Here is a 26,626-nt window from a genome sequence, read left to right on the forward strand (position 1 = left end):
TTAAATAAAATTAAAGCCCAACATGTGAAATATTATTTATTATTTAAAGTTTTTATTTATAAGTCAAATATTTACACATCGTTTATTATAATAAAACAAGACCAATGTAATACGCCCAAAGTTTTGTAAATGGAGTAAATATAAATAGGTACTTAAATGATGGCAAAAATAAAAGACTTACATTATATTTTTAGGGCCACAAACAAAAGGAATTGTCTAATTAAAACACATATAACAACTTATAGTTTGAAAAACATTTTGATAATTATTTATTTGATAATATTATGATCATATTATGATTGGCGCTATGACAACGACAATATTTTTTGAGAATTTGACAATAATATGACATTGGCCGTTGGAAACTATGGAAACTACAAAAAAATTCTGATTTAACGCCATCTGGCAATAACTAGTAGCAACTTCTTAACCTAAAAAATTAATTGCACTACCACCTAGTGGCTAGGGCTGGAACTATTTTATTTGAGATTTCCGTGGAAACGGTAGAACCGCTTTTGCTATTTGACTTTCCCGCCCCTGGTACGTACCCATGGTACAAAGAAAACAAGGTATAATCGATAGCGGCTCCAATTTCGTTAAGTTTGCGCATACCACCTGTGACGTCATACGCCATACAAAAAAATATCCATATTGTTCAATTGCCACTAATAAAAAAAGACCTAAAATAGGGAAGAATTAGGACATAACCCCAAAAGTTATGTTTTGACATCGAGCTTGACATTTGAAAAATTATTTTCACATTTTGACACAATCAAATTTCACAGATGACACAATCTGTTTGACAATTTGAAATTGGCGTGCAGAGCTTGCCGACCAATGGTGTGACGTAGTGACCAACCTGCGCAATATCATACCTTGTATTCTTTGTATCATGGTACGTACCTATATATTATTGATTGAGTGAGTTCCGTTTTTTTTCACCATTTATTAATTTTGTCTTGAACTCTTTATCAGTTACGATCCCTACTAATTCCAATCCTTTGGACTATTAAAATTCCTATTTTTGAAAACATTAGAAATTCGTTATATAATTTAAAAACGCTATAAATTTGTATTTTACATAGGAATATTACATGTCTGCATTGTACTTACTTCATATACGGCGTCCACGGGCAAGTGTTCTACCAGCCGTCAAACAATCAAATTTTAATTTCGACATTGATCGATGTCCGTCAATAAAATTATAACCCCAAATGAAATGACAATGACAGTTACTAAAAAGAATATGCAGTAATTTACGAAATGCCGTAATGACGTCACCGATCTCTTTCATCTGGTTGGCAAGTGATTGAGAGAATTAGACAATATATGACGTGACGTTGAACGATGGCTGAACGTTCTATATTTTTAAAAACATTTTCATATATTATTTACAAGATGATTCGTATATTATCTTTCAATAAAACTACTACTACTGCCATTACTCGCTGACGAGTATTTGACACGCATATTAGATATATCTACAACTTTATTTTTTACAACTTTATGTGATATTAAAGGTCACTTACTTCATTTTCTAAGCCCCGTTCTTTGTTCTATCTCTCTATTATAATCCTTGCGCATCCTTTGCAATTTAATAAAACCGGAAGAATTTAATGAAATGGAATTTATATTCTCAGCTAAATTCTTCGTAGGTTTTGAATGGGTGCCGGATACGTGCCGACGACTTTATTGCATTCCTTGCTAAGCTCAGAGACTTAATAGACCTCAAATAGAGCTGAAGATTGTTCTTGGATATTCGGTCCCACGATATCGATTGCTTTTATATTAGTTTTAACTGCAAGAATATTAAATTATTAATTAATTATGTATCTTCTATTCTAAATAATGTGTAAGATTTGAAGCAAATGGGATTTTATTTTAATTTACTATTTTATATTTTAAAGTTTTTCAAAATTCGATCAATAAACCAATTTTTTACTACTATAAATTTCTATTAAACCATATGTCCGTCTGAGAACTCCATTCGGGTACCGCTATCCACGTGCCGAGTTTGGTTCCAATCGATCCATAATTAAGAAAAATCCTGATGATTTCGTCCATTTGGAGGCATCGGTTCGAAACGTCGAGGGCGTCATCCTGTAGCCCGTCCCCAATTATGCCGAAATCGACCCATATTTTTCTTCAATATCAAATCCTTAGTCCCACCCTGATGAAGATGTAAATGAAACGTCGTATCCAACTTTGTTACAATTTATTGCCCATATATTTTTTTAAATAATTAATATATTTTTTTTAAATAATTAATAATTTTAAAAAATTGAAGTAAAAAATCTCAAAATACTTACCAATCCTATTATGTAGCTTTTTTGGAATACTGACTTGCTTGATGTGGAATGAAAAACTCGTCTGGATGTTTTTCTCAATAATATAATATTTCATCTAGTAATGAACTAATAATATTTATAAAAATAAAAAGAATTTAAACAATGTGATTTGAAGATATAATTTTGATTTTTTCTTACAAAACTTTTTATACTAAAAACTTATAAGCCTGCGCGGTAAAGATCTGCCTGCTTGAGGTATATAAAAAGAACTTACCATACCTCCTGCTTGATATTTCACCTTCTTCTTTCAAGCTGAAAAGTGAAAAATATAAAAATATACACATAATGTAACCATTTAAAATGCATCTACCGGTTTTAACTAAAATATTATTTGTGTTTAGTTTTTCTAGTTCGGTTTTCTGTAAAACTGGTAAGTAATTTAAAAAAAAATATGTTATTAAGTGTTTTAAATAATTTTTTTTGATAAAATTCAGATAGAAATAAAATTTTTGATTTGGCGTTGAATGGAGACAACAGTATTTCATTACACTGGATGTTGAATTATGCCGAACAAGATGTGACTTTTGAATTACATGTTCCGTCAGGTTTCGGATGGTTTGCTTTTGGTTTTTCGGATAGAGGAAATTCATATCCGGCAGATTATTGCCTGTTATGGAAAAATATAAAAGGAAAATTTAATTTGTTGGTACGAAAATTGTGATTTTTCTTATACAGGGTGGTCCGAATTTTATTCGGGATACTTCAGAAGCATATTTTGCTGAGAAAAATAAGTAAAAAAAGTTTGAAGTTTCATTTTTATTTCTTTTTTTCCAAATAATTTCTGAACTATGGTCGCTATTTGGTCGAAAATTGTGTCTGTGGCATGTTTTTAGATGTTTTGAAGAGTAATAACTTTTCGTCCTTACCTGTATAAATCTACTGAGTGAAAAATATGAATTTACGATATTTTTTACGTAAAAACAATCGTCCTCAATCTATTTGGAATGGAAATAGTCAGTACATGTCATTATTGACAAAAATAAACATATTGACTAGAGAGTTATTTGACTGAAATTAAAAATTTGGGAATTTTTAATTTTTTTAATTATTTAAAATTTTTTCTAGAAAAAAAATTATGATAAAACAGTTTCTATTGAACCTTTGGCACAAAAACATTTTAAATTTATTATTTCAGTCCAAATCTGGTCGACATGTTTAATTTATGTCAATGATTACTTTTATTGATTATTTCGATTCCAAATGTCTCGAAAACCAACAAGCGATTTTTATCCAGAGATCGTTTTTGCGTAAAAATGGCGAGAATGCAGGTACGGACGAAAAGTTATTAGTCTTGAAACCAGTTAAAAATATGTATCTCCTTCTACAAGTAGCAGTCATATTGATATCGAAATCAAATTTCTGATGTCAAAAACTTCCAGACATCAATTTTCATTCAAATATCGATGTTAGTTTTGCATTAAGGTCGGTTTCTAAGGAGCTTAACTTGTCAGTGGCTAGAACTGTATATTATGCACTTTTTGAGTCGCACCTCAGGTATGCCCTTCAATTCTGGGGTACGTGTTGTGCGACTCAATTTGACCGAAGTTTCAAGCTCCAGAAGAGAGCTGTTCGATATTCACTGGGACTGAACAGCAGAACTCATTGCCGGGACTTTTTTAAAGTATTAAAAATATTGACTCTTCCTTCTTTATTTATATTTGATCTGTTTGCCTAATACGTAAACATGTATCAGCTTCTCAAGAAAGGCCATCTCACACTTATCTACTCAGGAACGCGGAGCAAGATCTTTATCTACCTACCCCACGCTCAGAGTTAGTTAAAAGTTCAATATTATATAATGCGAAAAAAATGCACAATCACCTGCCATTTGAAATCAAATCCATAACATCATTTTTTTCATTTCGCAAAGCATTGAACTCTTATGTATAGTCTGTCCAACGAGAAGATCCTTGACAGTGATAGATGTGTCTGTCATTTTAATTTCAAAGTAGTTTATTTTATTTTACAAAGAAATAAGTTGGTACAACTGGAACGCATAGCGATATATTTAAAATTTGATTGACAAGATGACAAGTGATTACTTCAAAATATTGTGAAAAAACTGTATAAAACTGAAAAAATGTAATCGAGTTATTTTATTTAATAAAAACGGTATGTGTTAATACAAAACAAACAAGAACAAGACACTACATACCAAAAAATATAAAAAAGAACTATTATTTACTTTCAAGCTTTATGAAACTACCCGCATTTATGATTATATTTATCAATATAACTTATGTACAAATACAAATTTGTAATATTCCACAGGTATAAATAAAACAACATAGGTAAATACAACAAACTATTTTAATAATAAAAACACCTACCAAATTTTATATCTTAAAGGTTGATTAATTAACTTTAATCTTAATTTTTTTAAACCAGTACCTTTTGACATTATTTTTCTGCAGTACTAAAATCCATTATTTACCTATCGTGTGATGTCAATATTTTACAGCTACTCCAGTTTTTAGTATGTGTTTAGTTTGATCCTTATATACGAGATGCACTTATCTACGACGAAATGGTATACAAACTTTATCGAATGCAACTTCATTGGTGTATAAGACTTTCTGCCTGGGCAGCGTGTATTAACCATAAACTGTGCTCTGGGTCTACAGTTAATTTTCACTCGATTTTTCCTCCACTTGACTTCAAAAGACACAAAACACACGTAATAATACGAATCAAAATGCATCATCTTCCAAAACGCAGGGTATTTAACAAAAGTTGACACAAAATTATAACCTATAATTTGGCAAGACTTTGACAAGCGTCAAAAATGACAAAAATCTAAAGGCGAGTTCATACGCATCGGCGTCCGTTTGTCGTTCATCGTTCCGTCAAACCAATAAAATTGAAATACGATCTGTCATTTTTTAAATAAACCAATAAAACTGGTTAAAAACAAGAAGACACGACGCATGACGGATTTATATTTAAACCCATCCATAGATAACTTAAAAATTATTAGAATCTTTTTTTAGTAAAATAAACAGATTGGTATGGGACGTCATCTGCTTTTCTTCTGTCATCGTCTGTCGAAATCTTACCTGAGAAAAAAAAACAGTATACTAGACAAGGCTTTCTACCCCGTAAATGAATTATATTTTGAACATCGATTTTGATCTTGTAAACACTGGTCTAATGTTTGCTATTGCTATATTTACTAATGACATCGAAATAAATTTATTTAGAGGTCATTGATATTTACTCTAAACTAACTAAATATTTTTGAATATTATTTTTATATTTTTGTTCTTTGACATTGTAAACATTTATAAATGTTTATTTTAAACTATAAGACTGACAATATTATTTGTATAATGTTTTGTATTATCTTTTGTTTGTTTGTTTGTGTACCTTTGTCTACAAATTGAAAAAATTTTTGACAATAAAGGCATTTATTTATTTATTTATTTATTTAGTTCAGAAATTATTTAGAAAAAATAGAAATAAAAATAAAAGTTCTACATCCTGTATCTCCAAAACAAAGCTTTTTAGGGCATAATTTTATACGAACTTTTTTACTTAATTTTATCTGCAGATTATGTTTCCGAAGTTTTCCGTTTAAAATTCGGACCACCCTGTAGATTACTCAAATTAAAACTTCTTAAAGTCTAGTTAAATAAATTATAAAAATTTATTTATTATAATATTAGGATACTTGGGCTAATCAATATGGAGTCTTGGAAATTGACAAAAAGCAAGATTGCATAAATTTTAATGTTATAACCAGAAAAGGAGTCACCAAATTTACTTTTAAAAGAAAGTTTGATACTTGCGATCCAAAGGATTATATTATTGAGGTATTGTACAACTTTTTTAAGTAATATAAGTTAATGTAACGGCTTAAACAAATTTTATACAGGGTGGGCCACTGAAAACTTACAATGGCTATAATTTTTAAACCACAAAAAATGTCAAAAAAATAAAAAATACTGTTTCTGTAATATGATTGGATAAAATTTTATCCAAGGCAATGGATTGACAAAAGGGGTCCAATCGAGTGGCCATCAAGGTCACCTGATCTCACTCCTTTAGACTTTTTCTTGTGGGGTTACACTAAATCCATAGTCTACAAGACAAAACCAGGTTCGTTGCCAGAATTGCGACAGAGGAGAACTGAAGCATGTCGAAATATTCCGAGAGAGACTTTCCAAAAAGTGAGAGAAGAATTTGAAAATTGTTTGTATTTTTGTATGGAACAAAACGGCTGTCATTTTGAGCAAATGTTAAAATAAATTATCATTTTAAATTTCTTTCAAATTGTCACTCCTACATTTCTTATCACTAACCAGTAATTAAGTTGAAGTCTGTATGACCATCGTTTAGCAATTTCAATTAGCTTTCCAAACAAGTGTCACAAGTGGGGTATCGCTATCTTGAGATTAGAAGTGAGGGGATGGCACCTAGGGGTGGGTTGGGGTTGTTTGAAAAATACTTCATTTGCCTCATTTAACTGATTATCGATGATAAATTTGGCGAGATCAATCTCTAGACGTCATTTACTAAAAAAAATGACATTAAGAGTACCGGCTAAGTAAGTGACGTCTAGGGCTTGACCTAGCCAAAATTATAATCGATTGTCATTCTCTCGCCATCTTTGACGCTGTTTTTTTTTAGATCGTATGGTATTTTAATAAAACACGCTTTTAGATGTTTCAAATTTAATGAAAATAATTTTATCTCTACGCGTGTTTCAGCTTGTTAGGCCTCTTTCAAGAGTTTTTTAAAACTGTAAAGTCTATCTCTTAAAAAACAAGACTTAACAATATTCTATTGATGTTTCACAAGGAAACAACTCTAAATTCAGTACCACATATTCCATATTATTTATTGAATATTTAATTATTAAGTTTTAAAATAATTTTTTAAGGATGGTACTACTCATATAGTTTGGGCTAGAGGTTTCGAAATCGTACCTAGTGCAAAAGGCTTAAATATCAGTACTTCCAAACGAGAAAACCATGGTATGACCAGAGTGACTTTACTGAAAAATATCCATGCTAATACAGAGTTGCCCAGTCATTTAACAACTTTAAATTTGTTGAATGATAAGGTCAAAGTGCCAGCTGAAGAGACGACTTATTGGTGCAAAGTTTTTAAATTGCCGGAAAAATTTACGAAGAAACACCATATATATCAGGTACTTATTTTTTATAAGAAACTTAAAATAAGATTTTTTATTTATTTATTTTTTTTTAATTTTAATTTATAAGTTTCTCAATATTCAAAGATAGGTATCTATATGATATTGTACATGAAATATGTCAAGAATTTTCTGAATATTATTCAAAATTATGACAATTTACAGGGTGTAGTGTTTAAACCTTTGGTTTAAACAGATGACGCACTCTATACCAGGTGCGTCTCAAAAGTGAGGTATGGTATGGTCTATAACTTTTTTATTTTTTGAGATAAAAAAAACGAGATTTGGTATGTTAGTGTATGACATAAATTAGGATTGATTGACGTATTCAATTATTTTTGGTCACTTCCTGTTTCACCGGAAATAACTACAACTTTTGATCTTTAAATGGTACCCTCGGTATTTTTTTACTTTATTCGATAGAAAATGACACTCTGAATAGAATGACATATTATATGTCAACTTTTGACATTTACGCATATGCTTTATTTGAAATAGTAATATTAGACATATAAATAATAGACAATTTGACTCGAAATACCAAGTGTGTGGTAACAAATTATTCGTAAAAAGTTGATTTTTCCAAATATGCTAATGAACCACCTTTGTTCTATTTGAAAAAATTGAGATATGATTAAAAAACGATTTAAGCATCTTTTAACCAGTCAGGACAAGACACGAAAAACGTTAGAAAATCAAATCTATTTTTCCAAGGATCCTTGATTAAACATTTTGAGTTTTTAACACAGCCATTATTGCACTCCAGATTGAAATTCAAAATACAATTTTTTTGTAAGCGAAAATGTCAAAAGTTGACATATCATATGTCGTTCTATTCAGAGTGTCATTTTCTGTCGAATCAAGTAAAAATATTCACAGGGTGCTATTTAAAAATCAAAAGTTGTAGCCATTTCCGGTGAAACAGGAAGTGACCAAAAACAATTGAATATGTCAATCAATCCTAATTTATGTCATATACTAACATACCAAACCTCACTTTTTATCTCAAAAAATAAAAAAGTTATAGTGGTGAGCCACTATTTTTGAGACGCACCCGGTATATAAAAAAAATGTTGTATATATAAAAAAGCACAACTAAAAATATAAATCAAATTATACAAACGTCTTTTCCAACACTGTATGATGGTATCATTACTACTGATTTCAGTATGGAGCAAATATTCAAAAGTCTAGTGAAGGTTTGGTCCACCACATGGAAATGTTCCACTGTGAAACAAAAACTAATGTAGTAATTCCTCTGTACAATGGAAACTGTTTTGCATCAGATAGACCCAAGGAAACAATGGTTTGCAAAAGGGTCCTTGCAGCATGGGCTATGGGAGCTTTACCATTTACTTATCCAGAGGTATGTATTTTAATAAGATAATATCAGAACTTAAATATTATTAAAACTATGTTATTTTATTTCAATTTACTAAAGGAGGCAGCTTTACCACTAGGTGGTGTTGATTTTAATCCTTACGTTATGTTGGAAATTCACTATAATAATCCAGAATTGAGATCAGGAAAGTAAAAAAAAAATATTCGGAAAAATATTGTGTTAAACTAATCAATTTTTCTTGATTTATAGGCTTTGTTGACAGTTCAGGAATAACATTCCACGTGTCTGATGTTCTAAGAGACGTAGATGCTGGAGTAATTGAGCTGGGATTAGAGTATACTGACAAAATGGCTATTCCACCAGGACAAGAATCATTTCCATTGGTTGGTTACTGTATTAGTTCATGTACTTCTGTTGTAAGTTATCTCATTCATATATTATATTCTTATATGTATATCTAAGTAATATTGTGAATTTATGTCTAGGGTCTTCCAGCTGAAGGTATAACAATATTTGGATCTCAATTACATACACATTTAACAGGAGTTAAGGTTTTCACCAGACATTTTGATGCTTTTGGAAGAGAATTGCCAGAATTGAATAGAGATAATCATTTTAGTACGCATTTTCAAGAAATAAGAAGGCTAAAGCAACCTGTTAAAGTTCTACCAGTAAGTAGCATAAGCTTTTAAAACTCAGTTATTTTTAAGACTAAGTTATTTACAAAATTAAGTCCTTAAAAAATTGTACAACGGGGAAACATTCATAAATATCGTATGTTTTTGGATTAAATGGCTAATAGCTATTAGCTAGACTTCGCTCACATTGCATTGGTACTATCTTTTTTAGTAGAATAAAGGAGATTTATTGTCTTATTACTTAAAATACATTAATTTTAGGGGGATGTCCTTATAACAAGATGCGACTACAATACAATGGACAGAACAAACGCAACCTTGGGTGGATTTTCGATAAGCGAGGAAATGTGCGTTAACTATATCCATTATTACCCTCATACTGCTCTGGAAGTATGTAAAAGTTCTATATCCGATCAAGCTTTGGACACATTCTTCCACTATTTGAAAGAGTAAGTTTTTGTCTGTATAAAAATTAATAAATATTTCTTTTTAAAGTTTGAATGTAAATAAAATTTGAATATTTTTAGATGGGAAAATCAGCCAACATCTGCTTCAAATGGTGTGTCAAGTAATTATAATTCTATTGAGTGGAATAAAATGAGGGTACAATTGTTAGATGAAGTTTATCATGAAGCGCCTTTGAGTATGCAATGCAATATGTCTAGTGGGGATAGATTTCCAGGTGAATATAAGTACATAATATATGCAATAATTATACTAAGATCGGAAAAAAATATCGTGAAAGTTGCCTTTGATGATCGCTGATGACTGGCGAATGTCTTATATGGCGAATGTCATCGATCGTCATTTCCATGCCAACTGGACGCCGTTTTTTTTTCGATTATACTGTACTCATACTTTGATTTCTTTAGAAAAAAATTTCAGATAGTGGGCGCTTGACCAATTTCGGGTTTACTTAAAGTATTTACATTGTTATGAATAAAAATAGGTCTTTTTAGGGTTCCGCACCCAAAGGGTAAAAACGGGAACCCTATTACTAAGATTTCGCTGTCCGTCTGTCACAAAGGTCTGTCTTATGAACCGTTATAGCTAGACAGAATTAAATAAATGTTTATAAATAAAAAAGTACTTTCACTAAACATTATCTTTTAAGTAAGGATTTTACATAGAATCTTTCAAGTCCTCGGTGGCCGCGTGGTTAAAGCGTTAGGACTTTACGCTGCTATGACGTTGGGGCCGTAGTAAGGCAGGTTTCAATCCTAATCAAGGCGACTTTTTTTTAATCGTTTTTTTTACTTACTGCGTTTGTGTAATATTCTTTAACTGTAACTTCTAGTAGTCTTTCATTTTTCAAAATTTAAGATTTTTCATAATTACATTGTACCTGAGACACACTTTCTTCTAATTTGGTTTTGTACGTGTCAAGACAAACCTTAAGGTATTATTAGCTTTGGTGTCATTTTTAATGCCATGCTGCCTCCTGATTTGTTCAAATATACCCTTTTTAAGAAACCTTCAGGAAAAAAAAATCCATATTCATCAGTAGATTGTTCTTGGCATTTTTCTTAATTCAATTTTCCACATAAACCATTCAAAATCAAATTTCTTTTATTTTTTTTTCTAATACCTGGTCATACAACAATGTAATGATATGTTTGTTTATAAAGAGGAAATGCCTGTATTGATCCATAGCCACCTTAGAATTGTTATCAAAAACCTTTTGTATTCTCTAAAATCACTAAAGAAAATATCAAAAAGCTTCATATATTTGAAATCAAGAAAGCATGCACTTTATTTCAACATTTGATAATTCTAGTGGTTTCTTGATATTTCAAAAATTAAAAAGCGTTTTATTTTTTTCTAGAAGTAATAACTGCGGAGATTTATTATTGGTTAAAATATAACTGAAAACCCAATACATCTATTTTATTTATTGATATTTTTTAGGTTATTGGGAAAATGCACCATTACCTGCTATTTTAGCACCTCTACCACCTCCAGAAAGAAATTGTCACGACCAGGAAAACGCTATTTTTGATTGAAATACAAAAAATAGAAAATATATTTTTAGGGCAGTTATTTATTAATAAATAAATATATAGTCTGCATTAAATTTTGCTTATTTTATACAAATTATGTTTTTCGTGGGGGTTGGTACAAATAAAACAAAATACACACATAACTTAAAAAAAACTTGTTTGAAAAAAGTATCTTACAAAAGTTGCTATCTTTGATACACATAACAATAAAATATAAAAATTTTCTATGTCTTAAACTTACTTAATTATTAACACTAAACTACATAATACTAACTTAAAAAAAATAGAGTTGTGTGTTTAAAAATTGCGACAGTTCTGTCATCACACAGAATAATAAAAAAATAAACTGTTTTTTTATTGTTCTGAATATTATACTTCGTACAAAAAGTGTCACGATTTTTTTTATTAAGGTTATGTACAACATAAAATATATTTTATTTATAAAATATGATTTATTGCCGTTTTTAAATGGCACTGCTATAAGAATAGAAAAAAAAACAAAATTTGCCATTAACAGGGTTTTAAGTGTAAAGATATGTGATATTCTCGTTAACTAAAGATTGATTAATCAAGATAAAGTTATAGTTTTAATAAGGTACTTTTTTATCATAATTCTGTCTATTATGATACGCATTTAAACATTTTATCATAAAAGATTGTTAAGTTTTGCTTTACTAAGACAATTTTCGAACTTCATTCTCATTCAAGGTAAGTAGTCTTTTTCTGAGACAAGTAAGAGTTTATCTAGATGCCTAGTCATCCTAAATCTGTGGTTTTGATATCAACATATTAGACAATGATACAGATATCGAATGAACAAATCAGTCATGTTAAAAAAAGAGGGAAATGCGTAGGCATTTCGAATAGTAGATACAGCAGTTCTTATAGAGAGCTTATCAACAGCGATCAACAGAGCTTATACACAGCAATCAACAAATGATTGAAACAAGTTATGTCAATGCATTCACGTGAATTTTTTGACTTTGGTACTTATTAAATCGAAATATTTTTCAAAGTAAAGAGTTATTACAAGTCTTTACAAGAAGAAAAACTATTTTATTATTGTCATTTTGGGAAAAATCCATTCTTCTTTAAAATTTTTGCTTGTTCTAAAATGGTTAATCATTAAGAATTTTGTCTAAGACGTAAAAATTAAAAGGTCTCTCTATGGTAATATAATTTCTATTTCATTCTTTGATAGACCGTTATAATTAATTTTGATTAACGTCATATTTGTTAATGTCGTTAAAGTATTACATTTTCTGATAACTATTATTCCCCTTTCTGTAGCATTAAAATAAATAAATTTTGTGATTCTTTAAGATTTTCAAACAGCAAAAAATTTGACGTTAATCAAAATTCTGTCAATAATCTATCAAAGAATGAAAATGAAATTCTATAGCCGTAGAAACGCGTTTTGATTTATAGGACTTTGAAAAAATCATCTACATTTTCATGTCTTTTTTTTTATTTTCTATAAAACGGTATGGAAATTTGGAAAAGTATAAACGGAATTAATCATTTTAAATCAAGTAAAAACTTTTCTGAACAATGCATTTACACCAAAATGTCAATAATAAAAAAGATTTTCCTTTTGTAAAGACAATCCGGAGACATACTGTGGATAAAAAATCCTCATTTCATTATAGGGAACAAACTTTACAGTTTTGTGCATTAAAATACAAACCACTGATGTAGAATGGCCAGGCACCATAACTATCAATAAACCGCTAAATACAAAAAAAAGTTCAATAAATAATTCTATATTAGTCCCACCGTAACTCGACCTAGTATCACCTCCTCACCTTCAAACTCCACCCTAGTCACCATGCACGGCCGTCAGTACCGTTTATGCCCGCCAGGGGGCGGCCTACTCGCCCCCCACTCTCTCCCCTCCTTGTGGTGATGGTGGTGATGATGGTGTCGCTTCCTTTCGGCCACCTTCGCACCGTACGCCTCGTTCACGACCATTTCCGAAGCGTCCCGTTGCCGCTCGGTGCGCATCGGCTCGTCCAAGGTCTCCTTGCGACGCAGAGGCGAGTGGTTGCCCTGGTGATTTGTGCGGGCTGCGCTGGCCTTGAGTCCGGACTTTGAGCCTGCTGATTCGTGCAGGTTTTGCCAGGCTTGGCGGTAGTACCGGTTCAGTCCGCCGTTTCCTGAGCCTGAGCTGGATGAGTCGAAGGAGGCTACGGTGTTGCAGTCGGGGGATGCCCTGTGGCGGTAGTGTTTGGCACTTCGATTCCTAAAAGAGAAATAATTTTTTTAATAGAAAATAAGTAAACAGACAAAGCATTAAAAAGGAGTTATATGGAGCTTCCCCATGCAAGGTTGTCAGTTTATTTGTTTTGGGTTAAAGGGTGCCGGAAATCACCGTGCGTAAAATAGAAAATTATTTGGAGATGAAAAAACATGCAGTGCGGGTGTTTAGAACCAACATCAACCAGATTTTTCTTGATTTCTTTTGGCGGAGCTTACAATACATTGCTAACTATATTGTATGTAATATTTGAATTCAACATTATAGCAATAAGTATTTATTTGTATTTTATTTTTTATAATTATTTGTTTCTTAGTTTTGTTGTTTATTCAATAATGTATCTAAGGATAATACATAATCTCTTTTTTACGACAAACTTGTAGATGGAAGAAGGAAATCAGGTGGACAATCTAAAAGGTACGAAGATATTCTCCACGAAAACTTAAAGATGATATAAATGCAAAATCAGTGGGAGAAAAAAACAACGCACGACTGAATTCAATGAAGGAGAATTTTAAACTCAGTTAAGAACGACAACCAAAAAGTAAAAAGTCTACAAAAAATGAGACTTTTGAATGTCCAGAGTGCGAAAAAGAGATCAGATCTGGCTTTTCACAACCACAGAAAAACTCATCAAAGACAACGACCTGCGTAACCATCATGATACGTGTCAAATACTTGTCAGCGAGTAGTAGCTAAGGAGAGCCACTACTCGTTGGCTAGCTAGCAATAACTTTGAACTATCCGGTAGCTAAAAATAACTAAATGCCATTAAATATAAAGGTTTTTCGTGGTGATAATATTAAGCTAAATTTGGTCAAAAACAAGCACTATGTAGCAACAAAATGTCTGATCGATTGATTAAGAAAGCATCCAGCATGAATAGTATTTAAAAGGCCTTCTCAAGCTTATTTTGTATAGCAGCTGTGACATTATACAGAACTTCAAGAACCACTGGAACAAAAAAAAATACTTAGTAATAGCCTTAAAAAATGTGCAGTATCTCGATAAAAAGATTGCCACAAACTTTGAATATGCAAATCACTGCCAAAATGCCAATAGACATAAAGAAAAAAAGAAATGCACTTATCTTGCTATTAATCATGGTAAATATTTATTATTGATTTGGGGATTATCATTGATTTGGGCTTGTTTCTCTCTACAATTTCCTGTCTCACAATGTACCGTTTGTGTCCAGGAAGGGTTCATAGTTTCATAGATGTCGATTTTCGAAAGAAATCAGTACATGTATATTATTTCGTATATTTTTCATTTTATTGATTTTATAGAAAGCACTGTTCATTAAAATGTTGTATCCTATGTTATAGGGCTTCTCTCTACAATTTCCTGTCTCACAATGTACCGTTTGTGTCCAGGAAGGGTTCATAGTTTTATAGATGTCGATTTTCGAAAGAAATCAGTACATGCATATTATTTCCTATATTGTTCATTTTATTGATTTTATGGAAAGCACTGTTCATTAAAATGTTGTATCCTATGTTATAGGGATTGTTTCTCTCTACAATTTCCTGTCTCACAATGTACCGTTTGTGTCCAGGAAGGGTTCATAGTTTTATAGATGTCGATTTTCGAAAGAAATCAGTACATGTATATTATTTCCTATATTTTTCATTTTATTGATTTTATGGAAAGCACTGTTCATTAAAATGTTGTATCCTATGTTATAGGGCTTGTTTCTCTCTACAATTTCCTGTTTCACAATGTACCGTTTGCGTCCAGGAAGGGTTCATAGTTTCATAGATGTCGATTTTCGAAAGAAATCAGTACATGTATGTTATTTCCTATATTTTTCATTTTATTTATTTTATGGAAAGTTATTAATGTTCACTCAGTTCAAGTCAGGAAAGAACACCTAACCTAACTACAGAAACCAATTCTAGACTAATGTAGGATTGTATGCGTGTTCTAGTACATTGGGTGAGGGTAGCAATGTTGTGTTAGCTTAGGTACCGGGCACAAGAGTTACAAGGGCAACAAAAATAGAGAAACAAGTCTCATCAGTGCCATTAATAGGTCCGAATTCTTCTGCGGCACTGCAAAAATAAACACAAAATGCTGGGTAACTAACAAATCTCTAAAATAATAATAAAAAATTCCAGGACAGAGACAAGCAAAAATGTTCATAGCCAAACAACATTCGCCAAAATATACAGCAGACCTAATAAGTAAAGACACAAACACTGCCAAAAATGTAATGGGTTTATTAACAGGGCATTGTAACCTCAATAACCATCTAAAGCTGATAGGATTAACGTACAAAACCACGTGCAGATTTTGTCAATCAGAAAAAGAAAAAAACAGAACACATTTTATATCAGTGCTTCAGCCTGACAAATGTGCGCTTCTATGTATTATGAAATGACAACCCATTGACGAAAAGCTGTACTTTCAAGGATTGGTCTGGATAACTTAACCTAAAAATCAGAAAAGAACCACATTAAATATGTTAAGACCGCAATGGAACACATCTAGAGGCACCACAATAATCTTGCCGTTGATTTATTTGTTATATTATTAAGTAAAATTATTTTTCAAACTCAACATACAACCATTCCAATTATATATTTTATAATAGGGCATGCAATATCTGTTCGAACCAAGCGTTTCTCAGTTTTATAGTAGTTTAATATGAGTTTCTTTGCACTGTATTGTAAACGATGCCCTAAGATCGATCAAGATAGCTTACGTAAACAAGAGAATGGCACTAAGGTCACATGGGATTACTGAAATACCCAGCTCGGTGCGATCGATAGCTTCGGCTAAACTCGCGCCTGCCGACTTGCTGGTCGGGGAACGGCAACGCCAGCAAGGTATACCATCTGGATGGCATGCTGGTGGGCGGTAGTCTGTGTGAGGATCTATTCGAAGCACCCGCACTGCACGAAAATTAAATTGTAGAAAACTGGGTAGACTTGTTATGATAAAAGGGGAAATGCTTTTTATCATAATTTCGTTGTTTATGATTCGCATTTTACCTTTTTTCTTGTTCTTTTTGAATTTTGTATATAATTTTGATGTTTTTCATTTCACAAAAATCGAACTGTATGAATTGTGTAGATTTATGATAAAAGATTATGGCAATTTTGTCATAATTACGTTGATTATGATAGTCATTTTATTTTTTTTTACTATTTTTGTCAAGTTTTTTATAATTTTGATGGGTCAATGTTTTGTTATTGGAGATTTACTAATGTCTGGTAAAATCATACAATTCTTACACTACCAACTACCTCTATTTTTATAGGTTATACAGGGTGAGTCTATAAATGCAAATATTTTCAGGGCTGGTATATTTCGACCCCAGGAACACGTCTATGAGTTTTTTTCGCAAAAAAGAAAATCGTGCATTTTCTTTTAAATTTCCATGTATATTTTTCGAAAACTTTTTAAAACTGCCCGTTCACCGCAAATTTTCCCGCGGTATAATTTCTTAATCTCTGATATTACCATGGTTACGGCTTTAATCTATGGTTACGGCACTAAAAGGGATGCAATAATTGCAGCCCTTTTAGTGCCGTAACATTTTTTCTGTAATTATTACAGAAAAAATCCGGTGGCTCTCAAAATTTTTTCAAAATTTTTTTTTTTTTTAATTTTCGAACTTAAATAACTCGGTTATTTTGGACTTATATCAAAAATGGTAAAGAGAAAATATGTTTCTTTTATCGAGATCTACCAGCCCTGGAAATATTTGCACTTATTTAAGACTCACCCAGTATAAACATAATAAGCTGAAGGCTAGCCTACATATCATTGGAATTATTGAAATATTTTTGTAACTTCCTGTGATACTTAATTATGATGAGACTTTTTCCTCTGCAATAATTTTTTAATACGGTTTGGTCTTAAAATTCTAAATCTTATTATGCTACCAAACTTGCTAAAATATAAAACACTATTTTGTCGTTTTTTTTAATGGAACACCCTGTATATTATTATTTTGTTAGATGGAGAATTAAGAAATGAATGTTTTTTGTATTAAAGTATTTTAAAATTTTTAACGGCTTTATAGTATATATTTACGGTGTTTATTACATACATATATGGCTCATTCATCGGTAGAATACCAGACAAAAATCGTTGGGTGTCTTTGATAAAAATTTACTGTGGAAAAAGTCTTATGTAATATAATACCGCAATATGTGGAAAACTTTTAAAAAATTAAAAATTCTTTAAATATAACAATAATTCTCCATCACACAAAAAAAATAACATACAGGGTGTCCCAGAAATAAGTGCAAGTATTTTAACTGGTAGTATAGAATAGTAATATATAACAACCCCAGAAACACGCCTTTAATTTTTTTTTTGCAAAAAGATTTTTAAAAATTTAAAATTTTTTGGAATTTTTTTTAGTTTTTAGTTAAAAAACATAATTTCTTGATAATATGGCAACATAGGTAATAGATTAAATTTGCAAGAAAGAAAATCCAGAAAAGATCCACTGGTTCTCAAAATTTTAGCAAAAAATCATTTTTTTTTTGGAAATTTTCAAAGTAAAATAACTCCGATATTTTGAACTTATTTGAAAAACGATAAAGAAAAAATGTTTCTTTTATCGAGATACCCCTTAAAATATTTGCACTTATTTCTGGGACACCCTGTATAGTGTGCACCATGTTTTAGAAAGTGTGACGTAGAATTTTCAACACCGAATTTGTATGTTTTAAGATTACGACATTTTTAACAATTAAGTAAATATCTAGTATAGTTTTGATTTCAGAACATTTCTTGTATTTTTATTTTCTTTTAAAGACTAATAAATTTATATTTTATATTTATTTATTAATATCTCTGAAACTATCAAAACATATTTAAAAATATCTTAGAATCATGTAAAGTGATCAGGAGGGAATCCAAAAATGCAATAATACACAGGGTATTCCGTTTAAAAAAATCATACGGATATAGTCACACATTTTAGAGTCACCCTGTGGAAGTTAAAATATTTTTTTGAAATGCATCTTTGTTTATACTTTAGGTTTGAACTTAGACAAATTTCTTGTATAAAGGTAATCAGAGGTAAATGAAAACAATTTTTTTTCAAATTTGTCTGCATTAAAAACCTTATGTTCTAATAAAAATTCTCAATTTTCTATAGCTTACTTGGGTATAAAGAAGATTTACAATCGATTAAATATATGAAATAAACCTTCCAAAAAAGCACGAATTTATTATTTAGATTTAAAGTTACTTACCTTCGAACTAAAATTACAACAGTAGTAATTATAGCTGCTAGGAAAATGAAGGCACCAAATGCTCCCAAAGCTATGATGGCACCCACATTGAGTCTGGCACCAAAAGGTTCCCGACGTTCACCATCAATTGACAACGGTATATTTACGTTGGGGGACTCACCATGCTGTATATTGGAACTACCTGTTGCAATAAAGAATAAAAATATCAAAATTAGTACATTTTAAAAAATTTAGAAGAGTTAGTAGAAGAGGTTGGACATCTAGACCAGATCGACCAACTTAGAGATTAAGAATAACAAAATAAAAATAAAAATATTAGTTATTTTTGTAGGGCTACTTTGGTGATCGATACTTGAAAAATTAGTCGAGATCACCAAAGTAGTTCGCGCACGAGTTGCAAACAACATTTTTTCTACAAACATTAAAATTGGGTTATCCCTAAAAATTATATCGAAAGTTTGAAATAGGTAAAGTCTTTTTCTCCAAAAGTTTATATCTAAATTATATATTATATTTATAGTAATATTGACTAGCCTGCTATTTCATTATCTTGTGGATGTGCTGCTATAATAATAGAAGGTCTGTCAGTAATTTCAACTGTTGTGGTAGTAGCCGAAGTAGATGACGGTTTTCTTGTTCTTGATGTTAACTAAAATAAGATGGTTTATGAGAAAATGATTGATTAATAAGCGTCAACCTTAGTATACCCTTATGACATCATTTGAAGCTTTTATGGTTGTGGGGGGTGGTCTAGGAGTTCTGGTTCTTGTTCTTATCGTTGTTGTTGGTACTGTTGGTGGTCTGGTAGCTTTTGTAACCTCCTGAGTGGTTGAAGTTAAAGCTGGATCTTCTACAAAACCATAATTATTAGTTAGATTTTTTTTTACTTTTGAGCAAAATAATTAAATAATAAAAATGTGCTGTTTTAGAAACATAAAAATATCTACGAGAATACTATTAAATGATCTTAATTAGTACAATAAAGCGATTTTAAGAAAATTACTTCCCGATAGAGTAAAATAATGAATTGAGTTGTAGACGATTGATGAAATTTTATACAGCATTAGGAAATTTTCATAGAATTCTCAACAAACTCAATTTTACATACACATCTCTAAAAGGTATTTAATCATTATATAAACTTTACCTTCACACGATGGTGGAAAAGAATCATATTGACCATTTGCCATACAAGTAATCTTGTTGGGTCCTACCAGTTTGTAACCTGGGTTACAAATGTAATTCACTGTTGAACCGTAATATGTGTCGTTGTTTGGTAACTGTAAAATTCCGTTGGTTATTTCTAGAGGTGGTTCACACTGAACGGCTGTAAATAGAGACAAAAAATTATTTTTCAAAATATTATTTAAAAAATATAAAGTTTAATTTAACCAAATTTTAAGTTAAGGCGTTAATAAAAGTCACTTATCAACAAGAAAAACATAAATAATAGCTAAAAAAAGAAAAAAGGTACTAAAAGCAATATATAGCGTTAAAAAATAAAATACAACGAATTTTTTCTGTATTTAGTGGGTTTATTCCTGTTTTTACTACTATGAAATAAGTTTACATAACGACTTTTACTTCATTACATTTATTTCAACAGAAAAAAAATAAAAACCACAAATCAATAAGAAAACTGGGAATAAGCAAGAAAAAAATCGCTAAAAAACGGAAAAATAAAAACTAAAAAGCATAATATAGTATGAAAAAATAAAATTAAAGCAACTCTTAAACGCAAATTAAAATGACAGACAACAGTAGCTCTCCTATCACTGGATAGCCTTACTTTTTGGTTAAATTAAACAATATAGCTACGTTATTTATTGGTTGATTTTACTTATTATATTATATTATTATAAGAACTCACGTTCACATCTTGGTGGTGGACCGTTCCATCTTTCATCAATATCACAGGCTAACTGTGCTCTTCCCACCATTTCAAAGCCATCATCACAGCTGTAGATCACTCTGCTTAAATATCCAACTGAATCATTCACCAAGGTGTAGTCACCGTTGGGAATATCAGCAGGATATCCACATTGAATACCTAGAAAATATAAATTATTATTTCATTATGAAATGAATTAAAAAATAAATAAAAATAAAAAAGTGGGAAAACAAAAAAATTAAATAATAACGCCATAGAAAGAGATTTATTGACATGATCAAGGCCATCTAGACGGCTGATTCTTGAGAAGTGTGAACTCTAGCTTATCTCTTTATTTCTTCATTTTTTATTTTCTTTTTTTTTCGTTTATTATTTTTTCCTTTTGTATTGTTTTTTGTTCGTTTTTTAAATATTTTTTTAACTAATGAGAATAACTTACGTTTGCACACTGGCGGAAATTCGTTGTAAAATCCCGTTTCCAAGCATGTTCTCGTACTCGGACCTACTAGTAAATGCCCTTCGTCACAAGCATACTCTACTATAGAACTCACATTGAAATCTCTAGCTATCATGGTCGAATTTGGTGGTTGTTCTGGTCTTCCACATGCCACAGGTTCTGAAAAAGCACAAAAAACTTAAAAATCTTAAATACAAACTAAGAAAAAGCTTAAATAAATTATAGAATATAATTCGGGATTAATTTGTAATGAGCTGTTTGTACTACTTACGGTATTGGCAGATGAAGTTTAGCCTCATGCTACAATCTGTATCTGACCATAACCATCCTTTGGTACCGTCGTATCTGGCACAGTCTCCATTTCCAACGGGTGAATTCCAGAATGAAAGGGTTACTTCGTCACCTTTTAACCATTGCCATCCGCCTGAAGAAATAGATAAATAAAGTAAAAAGAAAATAGAAGAAAAAATACTTCAAATTCACTATAATTTTTTCAAAAAGAAATGCATATATTTAGTTAAAATTGTAAAAAATTGATAGGAAAAATTTGCAGCAAGCATTATTTGAAAAGAAGTAGAAATCGCCTTTGTTATTACAGTAAATATGTTGTTAAGTGTTGAAACAAACAAAAGCTTGACAATAGTATAATTCGGGGCTTGTGTCATAAGAATTTGCAGGTTTTTTTTTAAACCAGGAAAAAATTCAAGACAATGATAACGGTATTTCTGCATCTCAAAAAATTACTACTCATTTACTGCATAATACTACTAAGGGCAAAGGTTAGTCTTGGGTAGAGATTTCCGTATGCAAGAAGAGTACAAAGCGTTTATAATGTACTGAACAAAGAGAGAACAGTAAACACATTGCCAAACGTATGAAATAAACCGAGAAACTGTGCACATCGCTAAGAGACGTAGAAGGGGATATAGCAGATTTGTCGCAGTTGACCGATCGACCCAATGAATACCTCTGTCAGTACTTAAAGTTCTAGGGGATGGTGTACGTCATGCGTTCAGGTTCACGATTTAATTACGTCTCGTGATACTTAATTTGTTTATTTATTAACGAGTCGATGTAATTTTCCCTATAGCTTGAATTTTTTTAAGTGCAAGCTAGAAACACTTGCATTTTTGGTAAAAATAAGTGGAATTGAGTGGGTGTTCGATAGTGGTCGCGCTATTAAAATTCAAAAATCGATATCTCGAAATAGATTGTAGTTTTTTGAAGAACTTTGTTAATATTTGTGCTGTATTTTCTTTGTAGACAGTATGTGAAAATCTTTATCAATAAAAAAATTACACGATTGCTGAAAATTGCTATGCTCTAAAAGTAAATGGATGGATTGTTTACAATTTTTGAATGGAAAAAACAACCTTATCGAATTTTTCTTATGTTAACATATTGTAAAATATCCGATCTCATCCGAAAAACGTTTCAATATCTAAAGTGGTTCTTGAGTTATGGCCTGTTATGTGTTAAAAAGTTGATTTTTTAAATTATCGCAATTACTGTCGTTTTCTCGTTATATAAAAAATGACACCCTAACGATATCCTTATAATTCCATTTCAGATGCTCAGAAACATGTCTAATGATTTTATCTAGTTATCTCTTGAAAAAAAAGTCTTTTAAAAATAAGCGGTTTGCGATCGTGATTTTACTTTACTATGTAGGGAAAGGCAAACCGGCAACGCCGCAACAGCACACCGTCGCATTTCTCTCACTCCGACTTAATAAGATCCCTATGCGATTTACTTCCACACATGTAAATGCCGACCCAAAAGTAACAGTTACCAGCACGGTATATAGTTGTGAATAAAGACTTTTAATTATTGATCAGATTTTTAAGCTCTTACCAAGTTGTTTATTTCGAATCGCCCCCATCCAGTACTGTCCTTTCGAATCACTCCTGTGCCTTCTCCAGAGCTCCCAACTGATGAATCCTAATTTTAAAATATATATAATTATAAATAAATTAAATTAGATTTATTTATTTAACTAACCTTGAAGTGCTGGATTACTCTCATCAATCAAAGTACCTCCGCGTTTTTTACAGTACTGCAACGCGTCCAAAAACTTCAAAGGCTGTTCGTTGTAGAATCCGTAGCATTTTCCGTTATATGTGGCAACAGTGCCAAGAGGTTGGTTTCTTAAATATGGACACCTGAAATTGAAAATTACTTATATTATTGGAAATATCTACAGTTATTATAAGTAAAATTATCTTTATTTTATATTAAAATATTTTTTTATTTTAAATGGTTATATACAGGGTGTTGCTAAATAAGTATTTTAGCGGGTGGTAGATCTGCACAATAGAAACACATTTTATATTTACCACTTTTAAAATAAACTAGAAATAACCAAGTTATTTTATAGTTATAATTAATATGTAAAAAATAAAAATATGTAAAGATTAAAAAAAAACATTAAAAAAAAGTCGCCTTGACTAGGATTCGAATCTGCCTTACTACGGCTCCAACGTCATAGCAGCGTAAAGTCCTAACGCTTTAATTTAACCACGCGGCCACCGAGGACTTGAAATATTCTATGTAAAATTCTTACTTGAAAGATAATGTTTAGTGAAAGTACTTTTTTATTTATAAACATTTATTTAATTCTGTTTTTAGTATTTGTTCTTATAGCGGCAACATAGATACATTATCTGTGAAAATTTCAGCTGTCTAGCTATAAAGGTTCATAAGATAGACCTTAGTGACAGACGGACGGACTGGCAGCGAAGTCTTAATAATAGGGTTCGCGTTTTTACCCTTTGGGTACGGAACCCTAAAAACTACGTTTACATTTTTAGAAGCACCGACTCTTACCTTATTCGATGCTGTGTTGCCACATGGACAAGAAAGTATTCACTTAACTTGCTTGAAAACACCGTATGATCGACAAAAAATCCAGAGGCCGATTTTTTTGGCGCCCCCTACAAGCAGGAGTCATATGGCTCTATTAAGCAGGAGTAAACGCTCTAATTTTCATCCAAATATCAACATTAGCTCAAAAATTATTTGAAAAAAAACGAAATAAAAATGAAACTTCTACACCCTGTATCTCCGAAACGAAGCATTTTAGAACATACATTTATACGAACTTATTTGCCTTATTTTTATTTGCAGAATATGCTGCCAAAGTTTCCAGAATACAATTCAGACCACCCTGTATATAAAATTTTGAACTTTTTTGCAAGAAATTTTCATTGGCGTGTTTTTTTTTTTTTTGTAAATTACCTTTCTATGGGCAGTGCTTGATCAGTATAAACAAAAGCCTCGCAGATAGATAACTGAGTGGCTACCGGTACTTCCAAGTGGACACTGACGAAAGCACCAGGCATAGGCGGGTTACAGGGAAGAAATAAGGGTTGACCTTCCTCCAGGAAACCGGTAAACCTGTTACAAACCGGGTTGATACCTAAGTCCGGTCTGTTGTTTCCTACCCTTACCACAACAGTGGCTGGTTTATTGGCACCTAAAATAAAAAATTGTAATCAATTAGAAATATTAATAATTCTAAGAAAAATAATAAATCTAAATTAGTAATACAAAGTGGGGTTAGTTATACCAGTTATACCGTTTGTAGCTCAAGAACGTACTGACTTTAATGATCTCTAGTATAGTGGAATAACTCTTAAAACATAAAAAAAATCACGGTAAAAATATACTGAACTTTAATTTTTAAATAAGTCTCTTTTTGGGGACACCCTATAGAATTCTAAATAATTTCAAAAAATGCTTTAAATTAACCTACATGCTCACAAAATTTCATTTCAATACGACGCGACACCAAAACATTTAAAAAAATATACAGGGTGGTCGGAACTGTATTCCGGAAACTTTGGCAGCATATTCTGCAGATAAAAATAAGTAAAAAAGTTCGTAAAAATGTATGTCCTAAAATGCTTAGTTTCGTAGATACAGGATGTTGAAGTTTTATTTTTATTTCAATTTTTTCCAAATATTTTCTGAAGTAACGTCAATATTTGGATGAAAATTGATGTCCGGGAATTTTTTGACATGAGAAATTTGATTTCGATGTCAATATGTCTTTTATTAGACTGAAATCATAAATTTGAAATGTTTTTGTGCCAAAAGTTTACCGGAAACTGTTTTATCATCATTTTTTTCGAAGAAAAGTTTATGATTAATAAAAAAAACAAAAAGTTCCCAAATTTATCAATGCAGTCAAATAACTATCTTCTCAACATGTTTATTTTTTGGCAATAATGACATGTATTGACTATTTCCATTCCTTTGAATAAGAAGACTAAGGAAGGAGCATATCAAAAATCTTAGGTACACCGCGATGGGCCTCAAATATGGCCGACTTAAATTCCGGTTTATCAGTGTCGTTCTAATTTTATTTAAAAAATGTAAAACTATGATGTAGGGTAGACGTGGGGTAGACTCTATAATTTGTTGTTTTATTTTACGTTGTGAATAAATGTTGGTAGATATTAAAATTGTTATAAAAATATATAATTCTAATAAAAATAGATAAGTTATAATAAGTATTTATTAACACAAACATCCGATACGCTACTGAAACAGGTAAGTCAAATTAACGTATCTAAATTCTTTGACATCTAATCTTTGACAAGTAATAAATAAAAGCTAAAATGCAAGAAAAATATATAATTTAGTTAATTTAAGTGAATTTCATAAATGATCGGTTTACTACACGTATGTATATTATATAGTCACTTACTAGCGAAAAGTTGTTCCATTATTTCACTCAATTTTTTCCGAGATCTACCGCACGCTACACAACCAACTATTTTAGAGTCTTTTTCGATAAATCGCGATAGTGTCACTGTTAATTTAAGTTCTGCCACAATTTCTATCTAGATTTACTACCTTTATACAACTATCAGTAGTAGAATAAATAATAAATAACATAAAATAAGCTCCGTAAAGACTGACAAATCCACAAAATTTCAAATCAAATTCAAATGTGTCAAATGAATCGTCAAACAGAACTGTCAAGGATCCCCACCCTAGAGTGCTTTTATGGTGCTTTTTCCGCCCACCGTGCATGAATACATGGATAGCATTATGCTCCTTCCTTAGTTTTCTTATTCAAAGTTCCATTCTAAATATCTTGAAAACGGTTGCTCGTAGCGAAATTTTTACGTAAAAAATCACGGAAATGTATATTTTTTAGCCAGTAATTTTATACAGGCACAGACGAACAGTTATTGCTCTTCAAGACAGTTAAAACACATGTATAAATAAAAAAAGTAATAAACACATATATAAAACACATAGGTGGCGCCCTCTACAAATAGGAGTCATATTGACATCAAAATAAAATTT

General features: G+C 31.1%; 2 protein-coding genes across 2 annotated transcripts in view; one reads left to right on the plus strand and one right to left on the minus strand.

The window, feature by feature from the left end:
* Nucleotides 1–2,595: 2,595 nt before the first annotated feature.
* Nucleotides 2,596–11,550, plus strand: LOC115889971 (tyramine beta-hydroxylase). The gene is made up of 11 exons (XM_030910067.1): nucleotides 2,596–2,718; nucleotides 2,783–2,994; nucleotides 6,014–6,160; nucleotides 7,231–7,500; nucleotides 8,672–8,869; nucleotides 8,945–9,029; nucleotides 9,095–9,261; nucleotides 9,331–9,516; nucleotides 9,745–9,932; nucleotides 10,011–10,165; nucleotides 11,392–11,550. Exons 1-11 carry the CDS (start codon nucleotides 2,649–2,651, stop codon nucleotides 11,484–11,486), a joined length of 1,773 nt encoding a protein of 590 aa, XP_030765927.1. The 5' UTR covers nucleotides 2,596–2,648; the 3' UTR covers nucleotides 11,487–11,550.
* A 73-nt stretch (nucleotides 11,551–11,623) lies between these two features.
* Nucleotides 11,624–26,626, minus strand: part of LOC115889938 — a 73,695-nt gene continuing 58,692 nt past the window's right edge. Inside the window, exons 4-14 of the mRNA XM_030910042.1 lie at nucleotides 24,545–24,782; nucleotides 23,309–23,469; nucleotides 23,162–23,248; nucleotides 21,579–21,731; nucleotides 21,290–21,466; nucleotides 20,830–21,009; nucleotides 20,107–20,286; nucleotides 19,667–19,809; nucleotides 19,494–19,608; nucleotides 18,960–19,140; nucleotides 11,624–13,725 (exon numbers count right to left, since the gene is read on the minus strand). Coding sequence (XP_030765902.1) covers nucleotides 13,323–13,725; nucleotides 18,960–19,140; nucleotides 19,494–19,608; nucleotides 19,667–19,809; nucleotides 20,107–20,286; nucleotides 20,830–21,009; nucleotides 21,290–21,466; nucleotides 21,579–21,731; nucleotides 23,162–23,248; nucleotides 23,309–23,469; nucleotides 24,545–24,782 — 2,018 coding nt within the window. The 3' untranslated portion in view covers nucleotides 11,624–13,322. The remainder of the gene's footprint in view (nucleotides 13,726–18,959; nucleotides 19,141–19,493; nucleotides 19,609–19,666; nucleotides 19,810–20,106; nucleotides 20,287–20,829; nucleotides 21,010–21,289; nucleotides 21,467–21,578; nucleotides 21,732–23,161; nucleotides 23,249–23,308; nucleotides 23,470–24,544; nucleotides 24,783–26,626) is intronic.

This window comes from Sitophilus oryzae, unplaced genomic scaffold, assembly GCF_002938485.1.
Source record: "Sitophilus oryzae breed Bouriz unplaced genomic scaffold, Soryzae_2.0 scaffold_857_pilon_pilon, whole genome shotgun sequence".
Classification (NCBI taxonomy): domain Eukaryota; kingdom Metazoa; phylum Arthropoda; class Insecta; order Coleoptera; family Curculionidae; genus Sitophilus; species Sitophilus oryzae.